Raw genomic sequence first — 16,769 nt, forward strand, 5'->3', positions numbered from 1 at the left:
CAATTTTTCTGAATAACCTTATAATTGTATATTTTCCTGACATCGTATGAGTGCATTCACCAAGCTCTGGTAGATTATTGCAAAAAAAAAAAAAAAAGCCAATCAAATATGTATATATATATATATATGTATCCTCCTAGTTGTTGTTTTTTGGTTTTTATTGATTTTCTATTATGGGTGAAGAATGTCTAATATATGTTTTCAGTTTATCTAATATTTATAGGCAGGAAATTACAGAATCACAATCAGGTTTTTTTATATTGTATCTAGACATATCTTGATAACAGGATTGTAAAGATTGTATGCACAAGTGCTAAAAACGATTAGGCCTATAACTTAATATTTTATCTTATAATACAAACCTCCTGATGTTGGCGATTCAACAAGGTTAAGCACCCTTTTTCGATGAAAAAAAGCTTGTTCATTAACACAGTTCAGGGATTTTTCTAATGCAGCGGTAGAGGAAGTTGAGTGTCGGTCTTGACAGGAGTGTGGTATACCTGAAGATATATAGGTGAAAGGTTCTGCACTGCTGCCGAATGGCGAAACGTGGGTTTGCACCTGGCTTTAAGCCCAGTCAGTGATGATTCAGACTTATTAACATATTGAGGAGACAGTAGTGGCTTTCTTTTGGTGATAAACAGGTGTTCGTATGTGGTCATGTGAACGTCTTCCCACACCACAGGTGTGAAGCGGCATTGTGTCCTGACCTTGTATATACTATAACTTCCCTAAATGTCTAAATGACTTCGACAGCATGTTGTGTATGTGCTGCCTTTCTATTTGTTTTCTCAAGTGTACTCCCCCTCCTCCACCTCTCCATGTGCGGAGGCGTTGCCTCTGGAATCAGGCCGACATGGGAGAGGTTTCCCGGTCGCTCACTAAGGAGGAACTACTGTGTGGTCTTGCCCTTATATGGGACGGATATCAGTTGCCAAATCATGAGTCAGTCTCTTCCTGATCAATACAGAAGTATGGTTACAGCTTATACTTTAAAGAAAGAAGTTTAATAGCTAAGTCTATCTGCGGGCTCAGACTCTTAAAGCCCAATAAAAAAGGTCTACTATTACTCATGCTTTGCTTATTATATGACTCAGTAAGTAAAAGTACTCAAATGTAAAATAGCTCAAATCTGCATTATATATATGATCTCAATTAGTTCTTTATTTGATATAACTCACGAAGCTTAGTATGCTTTAAGACAGGACCTTACTGGATGATGTGGTGACCCTGACACATTCATCTGGGTTAAAATGATCTCATCTTGCCATCCTGTATTTACTTAAATCGCCAGTTTAGATGTGCCACCCAAACTAGAGGAATATATTTAGAGCTTGACATTTAAAACATTAAGTGTAAGATTAATTTTGAACATGTGAAATAAAAGCAATAAAAAAGCAGGACAATTTAACACAAAACAAAACAATTTTAACTTATACATGTCCGAAAAGGAGAAGCATAAGCTTATCCCTTCTCCACTCCTTATTGGTATTTATAATTAATAATAGCCTAATAATCATTATCAAATTAACTTCAGAATTCTGTCATCTCAATCTTGCCTTAATTATTTACAATTCACTATATATAAATCATAAATAAATACAATAACTAAATAATCTGTAAGATCTCCTAATGTAAATATTAACATTTGTGTGTAGCCTATTAGTCCTTCAAAGCTTACACCATGCATTCTTTAACGCCGTGTTTTTCTCAAGACCACAAGAGAGTTTCTGTTTACTTGGCCATGGGAAACTTTTCTGAAAAGTGCCTATGTAACTATTGCGGCCAGCTTTTGCGTCTTGTCTGTGGAAACAAAAATAGGAGCGCAGCCGTCCTTCAGCTCTGCGCTCTCGCCTCCAGCGCTGTTTTCAATCTCAGCAGCGGTTCCCGGCAACGACGTCACCGCTCATCTGACAGCTCGAGGAGCGGAACTCTCGTCCAATCAGCGGCCGCGCTTCTCCGAGCCACGCCCCCGGAAGGCTGAGTATAAAACCCTTCGAGGCGCACTTTCTCGTGAGATCGAGTGCGCACCGAGACTGAAGATACTGCGTACGACTGTTTGTAAATAACTGTCCCGGAACGCAACTTTTTGAACATCAGCTGTCAAGGGAAAACATCTATCGACTTGGTACAGTAAAGTTGTTCAAACTATTTTGGAAGTTTCTTTTCTCTCTTTGACATCTTTTTTGACATCTTCATGTAATATTACGGAGAGAACAAGATTTGCAGACAGTAAAGTGTACAGTCAACTCAAAAGCCTCCAACCTAATTGCTATTCACATGTCAACAAAAATGGAGCAACCGTTTTATCATGACGACTCGTTTCTTTCTGCTTATGGTCATCCAGACGCTGCCCTGCACGACTACAAGCTCCTAAAGCAGAACATGAGCGTGAGCTTCGCCGAACCTTTCCGGAACCTCAAGTCTCTGCGCTCCGAAAGCGACTTCTACACCGGAGACGTGGGCTCTCTGAAACTCGCCTCTCCGGAGCTCGAGAGACTCATCATCCAGAACGGTAACGGTGTCATCACATCACCCACTCCGGGGCAGTATCTGTACAGCCGGGGCATCACACAAGAGCAGGAGGGCTTCGCGGACGGCTTCGTAAAAGCGCTGGACGAGCTCCACCAAATGAACCAGATGCCCCCGCCGAATGTCTCCATCGGAGTCGGCGGCGTGTCATCCTGCTCGGCCGCGTCGTCGGTCTTCGGCGCCTCCCTGCCACCGGAGAGCCCCGTGTACACCACCCTGAACAGCTGCAATCCCAACACTAACCTCACACCTGCGTCCAACTACCCGACAGCCACCATCAGCTACCTGCCTCACCATCACCATCACCACCACCAACAGTACCATCACCACCAAGCCACGACGCACCCTCATCACTTCCAGCACTCGCTCCATCCGCAGCGGCTTGTCACGCTCAAAGAGGAGCCACAGATCGTTCCCGATCTGCAGAGCAGCGACGGCTCTCCTCCCATGTCCCCCATCGACATGGAGGACCAGGAGCGCATCAAAGCGGAGCGCAAGAGGCTGCGCAACCGGCTGGCGGCCACCAAGTGCCGGAAACGGAAGCTGGAGCGCATCTGCAGGCTGGAGGACAAAGTCAAGATTCTCAAGACGGATAACGCCGGACTGTCCAGCACCGCGTCCCTACTGAGGGAACAAGTTGCCCAGCTCAAGCAGAAGGTCATGACCCATGTGAGCAGCGGGTGCCAGCTGATGCTGACGCCCAAGATCAAGTCGTTTTAGTGCGAATTGCAAATACGCGGACACTGGCAAAATGGGAAACACTGGAAGCGCAGATCATGTTTGTGATGTTTTGATGCAAATGATACTATTGCAGCACTGAGTACGAGCGTTGTATATTTCTTAAGTGTTTTCTTGTAGAAAACTAAACTTGTTTTCAAAAGCATCTTCAAGGTAGATGAATGGACAGTGAATGCACAGGGAAACCTTTAAGATGGTTTGGTTTTTGAGTACTGCCCTATGAAAACATTCCAGTAAGTTATTGATGTTGTGAGTCGGGTTCATCCAAACCTGTATTTCTGTTTGTTTATATAGTTTTTGTTTTTTTATATTTAAGTAAAAGCGTTGAAAATTGTTCCACTGTTTGGGTTGTTCATTTCTGGCTCACTCCGTGCGGCTTTAAATTTACGTTGAAGACGTGCCCACGTTGGCTTCTTTTTCCTGCTGACGCAAAGCCCATATATGGGCTGTTTTGGCGCACGTACGTCTCTGAGGGTAGACTTGCGGGAATCCCCGCCCACGCTACCGGTCAGGAAGTCCGCGAGCTTTCAGGTCTGACGCTCGAATGAATGAAGCGCATGTGAATGAGAGAAAATTTAGCAACGCGGGATTTTCCCCGCGCGCAGAAACCTTCCCAAAACAGTTTCAGCGAAAAGAAAACTAGAGATAAAAAATAAGAACACGCACGGGCATTTTCCAGGTACTTTGCAAAAAATGGAGCCGTCGCAAGCATAAAAATAGAAAAACAGATCGCATTAAATAACATCTAGACTTATAAACCAGAAGTGCAGGCAGTGATTTCCGGAAAATAAACCGTAGTTTCAATTAACTGTCCAGTACAGAAACCACACAGACCCACGCGCTTTAAGGCCTGATATATGATCTGTTTTTGTAACCGCTTTTTCTCTCACGAGTTGCCATATTTCTTCATTTTAGACAGCCCCAAAAGTTTTCTGAGGTATTCTTTAGAACTAATACATTAGTCAAACAGACTGTAAACACAGCTCATAGGTAGCCCAGATGGTGAATATATTAGATATTAGCCTACACATGAAAGGGATTAAATCTGTATTTTATGTCAGGACATAATTCTACCCAAATAAGCACATTTGATTCAAATAGCCTATATAAATAAAATCTAGTGTTACTTTTGTTAAGCCTATATTTTTAAGTTTTAGTGGACATGTTGTTGTATTAAAAAGACTTGCTAATCCCAGACTAAAATATAAATCTGAGCTGTTTCATCTGAAAGAAACATACTGACTGATCTTAAAATACATCAGTACCTTTGTTTTGCCTAAAGATGCACACCAGTAATGTTGTTTTCTAAGGGACATTTATTAAAAATGACTTAAATGTCCTAATTGAACCATGGCCTAATCCTGGTTTAGTCTACGCCCTGTCTGTGAAACCAGGCCTTGAAGGGATACCTCAGGTTAAGCATCGACTGTCGCCATCATATAGTTTAAAGCATAATTTAGTTTGAAAACAAGTTTTAATTAATCATCCAGTACCAAAACCACAGACCCACACACTACAAGACCTACATGATCTGTTTTTGTAACAGCATATCTCAAGTCAGGACAAAATTATAGCACATCTAATATTAAAATTAGCCTATATAAATAAAATCAGTGAAATATTCAATTTAGTTTGATGACACAATGATTTTTTAACACGTTAAATATATAAAATACTTTCAAAAGCACCTTTTCTGTAGCCTATATAAAAGGACACGCATTGTTATCAGTCCCATTCTCAACCAAAATATGTTTTAAGAACGTGTTTTATTTCTGAATGTTCTCTGAATGGTTAAATCGTCAATTTAATGGTTTTTTTTCTTGGTTGTAGAATACAAACACCACAGGAACATTCTCTTTTATTATTGAGCAAACATTATGGGAATGTTAATGAAACATTCTGAATGTCAAAGCATTGAAAAAACGTTAGACAAGCGTTCAACTAAAACATTTCAGGAAACTTTTGTTCAGATCAGGGCTGTCCAAACTCAGTCCCGGAGGGCCGGTGTACTGCAGAGTTTAGCTCCAACACATCTGCATGGAAGCTTCTGGTATGCCTAGTAAGAGCTTGATTAGCAGCTTCAGGTGTGTTAATTAGGGTTGGAGCTAAACTCTGCAGGACACCGGCCCTCCAGGACCGAGTGGGGACAGCCCTGTTTTAGAGAACCTTGCCTGTTCAGTTGGTAGACTATCGATCATTTGATGTAGAAAATAACACCATGATAACAATTCAGCAAGATCAACAAAATTCACTATAGCTACTTGTGATTTAACTAGTTCCAGACTATCAAATATCATCGAGTGCTTTACATTCAGTGCCAAATGCCTTTTTTGAGTGTTTTATCACCAGGTTGTCACTATCAGATGCATAACCCTGACAGCAGGAACACATAACCTACCAATTTGAGAAAGTACATCTCTGCTGTGAATACAAGCTCTGCTTAATTAGCATTAAAACCTCCCTTGAAATCACTTATATAGGCCTACCTGAGGGCTCATATGAACAAGTTGCTCCTGAGCTATTTCACTCAAATGTAATGAAATACTGCCATCTGCCGGTCTGATGTTTCCAAACTTAAGACACTTTCTCACACTGAACAACATTTAATGTATTTGCATTAATACAAGGGGTAGGTTTAGGGTTGGGGTAGGTGTAGACGTTAATAAAGCACAATCTAATAGGTAGAAAAAATTATTTATTGTTGGATTCGAACCGTAGCTGCAACCGCAAATAACGCATGATTACTGTATTTGCATTACTGTAATGGTTGGTTCAGGTGGCAGGTTATTATATTTATTTGAAACTGAACTAAATTAAAACCCTAAAAAAATACTTAATTGCATACTTCAGCCTTTACACATTTCGTTTAGTTTAAGTACTGACTGAATATTTTAAATAAAAATTAAAAGGCATATTTAAATAAACAAAAAATAACTAATAAAATGTTACTAAAACTATCAAATTAAATGAAAACAAAAAAATATCTACTTTAAATATGAATAGATTATTGATACACTTTATAACCGGTCAGTTATCAAATAAGCTTGCCTGTACACTGGTTTACTTAGTTGCACAAACCATTTTAATTTTTAGTAAAACAATTTTTACAAATAATATTTAGTAAAAACCTATTTAATATAGGAGCAGTAAAGCCGTTTCCATGTTCCTTATTGAGTTGTGAAAACTTTTCTGGATGGATGAACCTATAGTCAGAGTCAAAATGTCAGAAACTACATACCTTGTAACGAGTTATGTTGGTAAAGATAAGAACTGCACCATCACACAATAACAGCCCGTTTATTTATATATTGATGATCACCAGATTGCTAAACAACTTGAGACAATTCAAAATGAATCAAAAGTTCACCGAGTACTAAATATGTAATACAGATTAACTAGAGTTTAAAACAAACTACACACATTTCAGTGCATGGGAGATGCTGACTGCAACAGCTTCTTCAGACAATGAAAAGGAACAGAAATCTGTCTAACAAGTGCATTTAAACTGCAAAGAGTGTTACGTTGGCTTAGACAACTTTTCAAGAACTCTCAGGCTAATGTTAAGTGCTCTAGCGTCCCACTGAATGGGAGCACGATCCACGAAATACAGCAGGACTGTTACTGCTTGGAGAAGAACTCCTTGCTCTTCTGCACATCTGGAACAATAGTGTCACTTCCAGGTTTCCATCCAGCAGGACAAACTATGGAGAACAGACAGAAAACTTATTATAGACCTCTGTGGAGACGGACACTGAATATTTTGGCATCACCTGTGAACATTTCTACGTCATGCATACGCTAACAGCAAAAGTTTGGGATGGGTATGAGTTTTGATGTTTTTAAAAGAAGTCTCTTTTGCTCACCAATTTATTTGATAAAAAAACAATGCAATAATATTGTGAAATTACTATTTAAAATTTAAATTTTCTATTTAAATATACTTTAAAATGCAATTTATTCCTGTGATGAAAAGCTGAATTTTCAGCATCAATACTCCAGTCTTCAGTGTCACATGATCCTTCAGAAATCATTCAGATTTGCTGATCTGATGCTCAAGAAACACATTTTTGTGGAAATACATAATGCATATCATAGGATTCTTTAATAAAAAGTTACAAATAAGGAATAATAAACAGAAATATAAGCTGTGACAATTACACATTATAAATAATTGGAAATTACTTTATAGTCGTTTGAAATTTCATGCATTCTTGCTGAATGAAAATAACAAAACAAAATCTTGATGACCCAACGTGCAACGGATCACAAATCTCCCGGTACGGCTCATATTACATATTTTGAGTAACAGATTGGGTCATTTTTCAGATCAGCAAAAAGCAAACAAACAAAAAAAATTTGTTTATTATTAATTACTGAAAGTTTACTAGCAGTAACCTACTTCTATACCACAGCAAAAACTACTAAAAGTCAGCAATAAAACAATTACACAAATGACAAGCGTAGATGAATACAACAAAGTTACTAATAAAGTTAGTAACACTAGTATTCAGGTGTAGAAATGTAATTATTAATTGTAAAATAACACAATAGTGCTCTTCACTGCAGGTATTTATAGGCTACTGTCTCTTTAAGACCAAATGCATGTGATACTGACACACATCTGGTTTTTCTCAGCTGTTTCAGTTCTCTTAAGACATAACCGACTGCGTTTACCAGAATACATAACCTCTGTATATAGACCATCCCTCTCTCATTACATATCCTGTGATCACTTGTGATCAGATTTCACAGTTACTCACATCACTTCAGTCAGCGTGTTACTACATGATGATAAAGCAAAAAGTCACCAGACTGACGCTCTCAAATACACATGAATTTAATTGCGCTTCAAACCTGATGTTTCCAGTAGAAACCAAGCATATTAAAGATGGTACAAGTATGGGCTTAAAACTCATTTTGGAGGTACAGTATAACACCGTGTTATGCAAGTAAACTACTCTTCCTTGGCATCAGGACGCATCTGTGTTTACACTACAAATACAATGTGGTCATATGTTTTTGACCTCCTCCAAATGTGGTTTGAGTGATCGGATCACAAAACATTTTAGAGGACATTCAGAAAGAGCCCAGTCTCACTCACCTTCTCCATATTTGTCGGTGTGCTGGAAGGCCTGCACCAGTCTCAGTGTCTCGTCCACCGAGCGGCCCACCGGCAGGTCATTGATGGTGATCTGCCTCAAGATGCCTTTATCGTCAATCACAAACAGACCTCTGTGGGAGCAGGACAAGAGACAGAAAACTCACTGTTTGTATGGCAACTTTCTCGGTTTACAATAAAATCTGTATGACTGCTCTTAAATTAGTTTTCAACATTAAAGGAATGTTTTATCTGAAAAATAAAGTTCAGTGAATTCATTGAACAATGTTGATTACTACAAAAAGAGTCAATAAGTCCCTTAGTTAAAGTAAAAAAATAATTAAAAGTATCCCTACTTTACTTCAAAAAGGCAAATCATATGCACAGTGTATATATTATTTATTTTTTTATTTTGCAAAAACCTATGGGGTTGGTGTCAATAAGACTTTTTGAAATAAATTAATATTTTAATCAGCAAGGATGTATTAATTGATCAAAAGTGACAGTGAAGACATTTATAATGTTAAGTTTTTAAATCTCTTTTCATTTAAAAAAATCCAAAATTATGCATCATGCTTTCCCCTAAACCATAAGCAGCACAACTGTTTCCAACACTGATAATAATCTGAAAATATTATTAAAATTAAATTACATTTCTGAATTAAACTATAATTTCTGAAGGATCATGTGACACTGAAGACTGGAGTAATGATGCTGAAAATTCTGCTTTGCATCACAGGATTAAATTACATTGTTAATTTTATTTAAATAGAAAATAGTTCATTTTAAACTTCAAGAATATTTTAAAATATCCCTGCTTTTACAGTACTGTTCAAATAAAAGCAGCCTTAGTGAGAAGAAGAGACTTCTTTCAAAAACATTTAAAAATATTACAGACCCCAAACTTCTGAATAGCAGGTGTACAATATAATATAATATAATATAATATAGCACTGTGTCAAATGCTGAAGTTTGAACCCGGAACATTAATTCAAATCAACGACTGAACATTTGATATAGAATTTCAAGGTGCAATAAAATCTGATTAAAGTTAATTCTTCTCATAGTTCCTGTACCCTGCCCACGCTGCAGTATCATTATCTCCTGATGCAATCATGCACTGTAAGCAAGGAGGGTAACTAGTTGTAGTTTAACTGAACCAGTGCAAACATCATCACAGACCTGTAGGCGATGCCTTCATCCTCTTTCAGGACGCCGTAATCACGGCAGATGGACTTAGTCAGGTCAGCCACCAGCGGGATGTTCATGGAGCCGAGGCCACCCTGCTTCCTGGGTGTGTTGATCCTATCGAGAACAAGCCAACAGTCATGTGACAACAGGAATTTAACTTATAAAGTGTATAGTCTAATAGACATGGTTATCCCTCATGGCTTTTTCATATTTAATTATCTTCATTATATTTCCAGCAAGATGCTGAACAGAGATTTAGACTGTTAATGTGATATGGTAAATATATATATATATATATATATATATATATATATATATATATATATATACTTAAAAAAAAAGTGTAAATAATAATGCTCTCTAAATAAAGGTCAATGTGACTTCAAGTGGCAGTTTCTAGAACTAACAAAGCGCTACACCCTTCCTTTATCTGTGCCTCTCTAACACACTCTATTAGCTCTTATCAAAGCCAGGCTGGTTAGGAGAACATAGAAGATAACCACTAACTGGGTGAAGCCATAAAAAGCCTGCTAAGAATCACGTTCACAAGCGAGAGAAAACCAACAGTGACACCTAACATACAGTGTAGGACAACTGGCACTTCTGCTCTACATTAAATTACTTTTTATAATGAAGGCGCAAGATATTTTACAGGAAAGTAGCCAGTTTAGGCTTTTAGATGTGGAATATGTGGGGATAAAAGCAGGATCCTCACCATGCTAGATGGCTGAAATGAGAGTCGGTGGAGCCAGCGATGACCTCGCAGCCGATTTTACGAAACTCAGCAGCCCGTTCGCTGAACGCGATGATCTCGGTAGGACACACAAAGGTGAAATCGAGTGGATAGAAGAACAACACGACATACTTCCCTAAAGGAGAAATGGAGTGAAAATAAAGATGAAGTGAAAACAGGTTACACCTGTAACCCAGTTAGTGGGTTTGATGGCTAGTATCATGATACAATGGAAAGCAAAAGTAGGTTAGAATGACATTTAAAATACTCTCGGCCTAATCTACAAAACAGTGTGTGGAGCGTCTGATGCTCACCTCTGTAGTCAGAGAGCTGAACGTCTTTAAACTGTCCGTCTACCACAGCCGTGGCCTTGAACTGAGGAGCAGGCTGACCAATCTTAGCGTTTCCAGAAGACATCTTGAAGATTGCTTGTCACTGCTGAAAAAAACAAGAAGAACATCAAGAATATTATTATTATTGCTATTATTCCTGCTGCTTACACCACACATTTAATTACAAATTAAAAACTTTTAAAATTAATTGCAGTAAATGTTTTTTGACAAAAAAAAAAAAAAAAATGCAAATTGACTGAAGGTATGTGTAAAGCTGCACTTTCGTTGTTCCAAACCTGTGTGAATTTCTTCCTTCTGATGAGCACAAAAATATATTTTGAAGAATGCCAACAGTTGCTGGACTCCGTTGACTTCATTATTACGGAAAAAATGCAATGAAAGTCAATGGGAACCAGAATTGAACATTCTTCAAAATAACTTCAGCAGATGGAAGAAATTCACAGGTTTGGAGCAACTTAAGCATGAGTAAGTGAAGTTTCATTTTTGGGTGATGTAAAAACTAAGTAATTTACCAAATTATATTTGCCTCAAAATATTAGTTATGAAATGTGTACAGGAAACTGAACTTCTAATCTAACAAAAAAATCAGCAACACAAGTAACTTTTGGTGTTTGAACCAGAGTATCGGTCAATAATAAATGCAAAAGCTTTGCAGTGGATCTCACACACACACACACACACACACACATTTCTCTGCCTTTATTTGGAGACACACACACACACACCAGGTCACATGATAGTCAGTTGTTCTGAACAATGGGCTTCTGATTCAAGAAGTGGTTCAGTCTAAATACGTCCTTTTTGCCCAAGTCTTTATCTCAGTTCAACCACACACCAAATGCACGAGCATTTTAGTCATGTGTGCCCTTAAAAGAGGGACTTGAATGGGTTTTATAAGTGCACTTGACTCAGAGGTCGATTCCTCGCCTTACATGTGGCCCTGATAGCGACTGTCAGCCCAGTATCTCTAAAAGCTGATAGTATTCACCCCTAGAAAATACGAGAACGGTCAACGACCCCCCGAGACTTTGCCCTGAAAACTGCAGCAAAAAGGTGAAAATGAGCTGGAGAAGGCCGAGACAAGTGCGCTACATTAAGTCTCTGCTATAATTGGTAAGACGCCGGTTGACTTGTAATATACAGGGTCTGGAAACATGCAAAAGACGAAATGCATTTTAAAAAGACATTAAAACTTCTAATATATTCATAAAGTCATTTAGCTGCTTAGCTACGAGAGCTAAGCCTGCCCGGTCGAGTGATACTGCATAAAAGTAGCACTACGTGAATCATAGCATTTGAAATAACTAATACTCACAGTCTGGCACAATAAATATATTTTAATGCGTTAAGATATGTCAAACAGTTGCTAAAATATGATGCAATTTGCAGGAGAACAGCGCCGGCATTTTCCGCGCGCTCTTTTGTTCAGTAATAATCAGCAAAAATATACATTAAGCATTTGTGCATGTAAATAACCATTAAGATTCTAAGCAAAAGAGAAATATATCCGCATTAAAACATACCTGTTCTGTGATGTGGGAGCGAAACTTAACTTTCCCTTGATGCACGAGCACAGGAAGTCCTAGTCTCGCGACCTGCTGCAAAATATAGAGGGAGCATCAGAGGACCGCCTCCCTTTAGTTTGCAATTTCAAGCGTCTTTGTTTATGACAGATTCCAGTTTGGGTAAGATAGAACAACATTTCAGAAAACAGTGTATTTAGATGCACATGATGTCTTGTAGTTTTGGTTTTGGCCTATTAACATACATGTCAGAAAATTCAAAATGCATTGAAAAAAAACATCATTATTTAAGCCAGATTTTACATCCACAACAAAAAAACATATACATAGTGTTTTGCAATGCTAACCTCACGTTTAAACACTGAATCGAGAAAATAACCAAACGTCCCCTGAACTCCATTTCCCACAAACCACTGCGACAGAGACTTGTGGAGGCGCACATTTAAACGAGTTCTCTGCATGGTTTTAGACATTAGCTGTGTTTTTAAATATGTTTCAGTGTGCGTCGTATTCTTCTATCCAGTAATAAATACTTGTTGTCCTTCCAGTATTGTCGGTCAAAGGTCACGCTGGCCTGTCACACTCGCGCCAATTCTGTATTTCCGGTTGAGGCACGCTGCTGCAAACACACAGGTTCGTGCAAGTTTGTTTATGCAGCAAATTTGACACACTACGATGCTTTTGAATACACTGTTAGTTAGTTAATAAGAGTGAATAAACCTCATGTTTTTTGACTAAATTATGTGTATGATCTCGTATTGTTGATTGATTTCAGTATCAGATGCGGGAGGAAATGTGTTGTGGGTCATATCTGTTAAAGACGTGGCTTTAAAATACTCTATTTTATATAATAATAATACATGTGTTGTGATTTATGGATATGTTTTTATATGTTCAGACACATGCTCTGGTCGAATACTTGCACAATAGCAAGATATTTCTGATTATCAATGTTGAAAACAATTATGCTGCTTAATATATTTGTGGAAACCGTTTCTTCAGAGTCGTTTGATTGAATATAACGTTCAAAAGAACAACATTTATTTGAAATGGACATCTTTTATTTTGTAACCAATTTCCATAATAAATGACAGATGATAGCTCAATTTTAGTGAGTTGTTCGCTTGAAGCTTAATTTATATTTTTCAAAATATTTTATTTATTATTGTTTGTAATGTTATTAATGATATTCTTTTTTTTATTTGTGTGATATGCATTTTTTTTAAAGCTTAAAATTCATAAATATGTTTACTTAATTGTGATACATTTTGTTTTAATTTTTTTTATGCAAATGATCAGACATGGATCTGAGTGATTTTGAGGCGGATAACTCTGTGAGTTGCCGCTTGTCCTCGTCCATCCCGGACGTGTGTAAGACAGAGGACTGCTGCCTGGGCATCGATGAGGCGGGCAGGGGTCCCGTACTGGGTGAGTGTCGTCCTCATTGGACAAGGCCATTTTGTGATTGAAACTGGAGTATAAATTTGATATGCTGTATTTCAGGACCTATGGTGTATGGGATATGCTTCTGCACTGTATCCAGAAAGGAAGACCTGAAGAATTTGAAAGTGGCAGGTAGGTTACAGAGCAAATCTTGACCGGAGTTCAGATTCTGTGGAAATCTGCAGTATTTTTGTTGCATGTTTAGACTCAAAGACGCTGACGGAGGCAGAGAGAGAGAACCTGTTTCTGAAGATCGATGAGGCCAAAGATTTTGTAGGCTGGGCACTTCAGGTCCTCTCACCAAACACCATTTCCACCAGCATGCTGCAGAGGTACGTGCACACATGATTTCACTGCATGCATGCGAAGGCTGGTAATTAGAGTCAAGAGGATCTTTTTAACCTGTTGTGCTTTTATTTTCAGAGCAAAGTACAATCTGAATGCGCTGTCACATGATGCTGCGATAGGTCTGGTGCAGTACGCCCTGGACTGTGGGGTGCAGCTCAAAGAGGTACAAACCAACACCTGTATGATAGACAGCAGAACTGGTGATAAAGCCGTTATGACGTGTCTTTATTGTTTTTTACAATTTATAAATTATATAATTTATGCATTTTATATATTTTTATAATTGATTTATTTTTTATTATTATAATTTTTGACGTGTTTTTCAAACCTCTCAGGTGTTTGTGGATACAGTGGGTCCTGCAGAGAAGTATCAGGATAAGCTCTCCCAGCGGTTCCCGGGGGTGGAGGTCACCGTCCGTCCCAAAGCTGACTCGCTCTTCCCCATCGTCAGCGCTGCCAGCATCTGTGCCAAGGTAAGGGTTCCTTCAGAGATGGATGATATAAAAGGGGAATGTCAGTTATTAGAGGAAAAATATCTGCTAACACTATAAGAAAGATTTATGCATATGATTTGATCGATTTTTGACTAAAGTGTTCTCTATGTAGGTTGCTAGAGACCATGCTGTCAAATCCTGGAAATTTGCAGAAGATTTGGGTGACGTAGACACAGATTATGGCTCTGGGTATCCTAATGGTCAGTTTATATCATATAATATTCCTTCAATTTCCATAAAAGTATTTTTTTTAACAATTAAATGTAGACTAATCATATTTAGATATTTATAAATGAGCACTAGTGTCATTACTGCTGTTTTTCTGGCACATATATACTACTGTTCAAAGGTTTGGGGTCATTAAGGTTTTTAAAATTATTACTTTAATACTTTTAGCCAGCAGGAATGCATTCAATTGATCAAAAATGATAGTAAAGACATTTATAATGTACAAAAAAAAATATATTCCAAATAAATTTTATATTGAATAAAGGATTCTAAAAAACAGATTCTAAATTCCACAAAAATACGAAGCAGGACGTTTTTCAACATTAATAATAAGAAATGTTTCTTGAGCATCAAATCAGCATATTTGAATGATTTCTGAAGGATCATGTGACTCTGAAGACTGGAGTAATGATGCTGAAAATTCAGCTTTGATCACAAATAAATTACATTTAATATTATATTCATAGAAAACAGTTCTCTTATATTGTACAAATATTTCACAATATTACAGTATTTTTGATTAATAAATTCAGAAAACGTAAAAAGAGACTTCTTTCATAAAGATTTAAATATTTTACAGACCCCAAACATTTGAAGAGTTCTGTACTAGGCTCAAAACAAATATTATGATTTATTCTGTGTGTGTTTAGATCCCAAAACTAAGAGCTGGCTGCTGAATTATCTGGACCCAGTGTTTGGTTATCCTCAGTTTGTAAGGTTCAGCTGGAGCACAGCACAGACGCTCATGGACAGTAAAGCTGTTTCTGTTCACTGGTGAGTTTGACAGAAGAGGGCGCTGCCTTTTCATATTCACAAAACACTCAGATTCATTTTCTTTAGTGCTTACACATAAAAAATGTTATATACAATAATATTTTACATTTTAGTACTTGTACATTTTTGCTTGGAATTCAATATTAAATGTGTTTGTTTGTGTGTAGGGACGATGATGAGGAAGATGGAGAAAAAGCCGCTGCTCGTCAGAATAACACCTCAATGCTGTCGTATTTCAGCCGCAGCAAGCCGTCAGAGCTCTCACACACACGAGACACACACCGCTTTTTCACTGAACGCAAACTACAGAGCATCAACACACTCTGAACACAAACACAGCAGCACTCAACATATCACAAAATACATGTCAACTGGATATCGCAAAACAATGAACTGTGCATGAATCTATTATATTCTCATTTGTGTTTTTTTATGGCGTGCATTATTAATTTCTGGATGTAAAATAAATAAAATGTTTTCATTTTCATATTATATTCTCATTTGTGTTTTTTAATGGCGTGCATTATTAATTTCTGGATGTAAAATAAATAAAATGTTTTCATTTTCATATATTCTCATTGGTGTTTTTTTTTTTTATGGCGTGCATTATTAATTTCTGGATGAAAAATAAATAAAATGTTTTCATTTTCATATATTCTCATTGGTGTTTTTTTTATGGCGTGCATTATTAATTTCTGGATGTAAAATAAATAAAATGTTTTCATTTTCATATATTCTCATTGGTGTTTTTTTTATGGCGTGCATTATTAATTTCTGGATGTAAAATAAATAAAATGTTTTCATTTTCATATATTCTCATTTGTGTTTTTTTTTTTATGGCGTGCATTATTAATTTCTGGATGTAAAATAAATAAAATGTTTTCATTGTCATATTATATTCTCATTTGTGTTTTTTTATGGCGTGCATTATTAATTTCTGGATGTAAAATAAGAAAAAAAATAATAATTTTCATATCTTTTTGAATCTGTCTTAGAATTTTAACCAAGGTTTTCATAAGTGGTACAAAATTGGCCCTGGAATATTAGTGATTCTATATGTCTTACTGAAAACTGCCTAGCAACCACTCAGAAAGTCTATCCTAAAGTACTTGCAGGGTTGGCAAACTTTAAACATTTTAATTTTGCAGTCCAGGGCTGCTCCCAAAACCATCGTAAGCTTAAGTTGACCTTAGAACCTGTCACCCATAGAGCTATAATCAATTTAGACCTACGGTGTTTTGGGAAACCCAGTCCAGATTAGTCGTAGTTGTTTTTGTTCTTAACCTACACACTTTTGTGGTTTGACCCATATAT

The 16,769-nt window shown here is 37.3% G+C and overlaps 3 protein-coding genes across 6 annotated transcripts; 2 read left to right on the forward strand and 1 right to left on the reverse strand.

Annotated features, from left to right (window-relative positions):
- Positions 1-2,015: 2,015 nt before the first annotated feature.
- Positions 2,016-3,599, forward strand: junba (JunB proto-oncogene, AP-1 transcription factor subunit a). Of its 2 annotated transcripts, XM_079421368.1 has the most exons (2): positions 2,016-2,128; positions 2,348-3,599. In XM_079421368.1, exon 2 carries the CDS (start codon positions 2,386-2,388, stop codon positions 3,250-3,252), a length of 867 nt encoding a protein of 288 aa, XP_079277494.1. In that variant the 5' UTR covers positions 2,016-2,128; positions 2,348-2,385; the 3' UTR covers positions 3,253-3,599. The 2 variants fall into 2 exon arrangements, with proteins under 2 accessions (XP_079277494.1, XP_079277493.1); XM_079421367.1 differs by having other exon boundaries at positions 2,022-3,599.
- A 2,346-nt stretch (positions 3,600-5,945) lies between these two features.
- prdx2 (peroxiredoxin 2) lies at positions 5,946-12,727 on the reverse strand. Of its 2 annotated transcripts, XM_079422145.1 has the most exons (7): positions 12,521-12,727; positions 12,169-12,243; positions 10,607-10,730; positions 10,275-10,428; positions 9,551-9,673; positions 8,372-8,502; positions 5,946-6,971 (listed from the first exon to the last, which is right to left on the reverse strand). In XM_079422145.1, the coding sequence occupies exons 3-7, from the start codon at positions 10,707-10,709 to the stop codon at positions 6,889-6,891; spliced, it is 594 nt and encodes a 197-aa protein (XP_079278271.1). In that variant the 5' UTR covers positions 10,710-10,730; positions 12,169-12,243; positions 12,521-12,727; the 3' UTR covers positions 5,946-6,888. The 2 variants fall into 2 exon arrangements, with proteins under 2 accessions (XP_079278271.1, XP_079278270.1); XM_079422144.1 differs by lacking the exon at positions 12,521-12,727 and having other exon boundaries at positions 12,169-12,266.
- On the forward strand, positions 11,693-15,945 carry rnaseh2a (ribonuclease H2, subunit A). Of its 2 annotated transcripts, XM_079422142.1 has the most exons (10): positions 11,693-11,758; positions 12,717-12,801; positions 13,468-13,596; positions 13,672-13,743; positions 13,817-13,943; positions 14,035-14,122; positions 14,295-14,432; positions 14,566-14,653; positions 15,332-15,455; positions 15,623-15,945. In XM_079422142.1, exons 3-10 carry the CDS (start codon positions 13,470-13,472, stop codon positions 15,780-15,782), a joined length of 924 nt encoding a protein of 307 aa, XP_079278268.1. In that variant the 5' UTR covers positions 11,693-11,758; positions 12,717-12,801; positions 13,468-13,469; the 3' UTR covers positions 15,783-15,945. The 2 variants fall into 2 exon arrangements, with proteins under 2 accessions (XP_079278268.1, XP_079278269.1); XM_079422143.1 differs by lacking the exon at positions 12,717-12,801 and having other exon boundaries at positions 11,699-11,758.
- The last annotated feature ends 824 nt before the right edge of the window (positions 15,946-16,769 follow it).

Source organism: Barbus barbus, assembly GCF_936440315.1.
Source record: "Barbus barbus genome assembly, chromosome: 7".
NCBI lineage: Eukaryota > Metazoa > Chordata > Actinopteri > Cypriniformes > Cyprinidae > Barbus > Barbus barbus.

Excerpts from the sequence above, each read along its gene's own strand:
- junba (XM_079421367.1), top strand. The coding sequence starts at position 2,281 with ATGTCAACAAAAATGGAGCAACCGTTTTATCATGACGACTCGTTTCTT.
- prdx2 (XM_079422145.1), bottom strand. The coding sequence starts at position 10,709 with ATGTCTTCTGGAAACGCTAAGATTGGTCAGCCTGCTCCTCAGTTCAAG. Across the intron at positions 8,503-9,550 it reads GATGAAGGCATCGCCTACAG|AGGTCTGTTTGTGATTGACG; the intron begins GTCTGTGATGAT and ends CTGCTCCCACAG. Across the intron at positions 6,972-8,371 it reads CACCGACAAATATGGAGAAG|TTTGTCCTGCTGGATGGAAA; the intron begins GTGAGTGAGACT and ends TGTTCTCCATAG.
- rnaseh2a (XM_079422142.1), top strand. The coding sequence starts at position 13,470 with ATGGATCTGAGTGATTTTGAGGCGGATAACTCTGTGAGTTGCCGCTTG. Across the intron at positions 14,654-15,331 it reads TGGCTCTGGGTATCCTAATG|ATCCCAAAACTAAGAGCTGG; the intron begins GTCAGTTTATAT and ends GTGTGTGTTTAG. Across the intron at positions 15,456-15,622 it reads AAAGCTGTTTCTGTTCACTG|GGACGATGATGAGGAAGATG; the intron begins GTGAGTTTGACA and ends GTTTGTGTGTAG.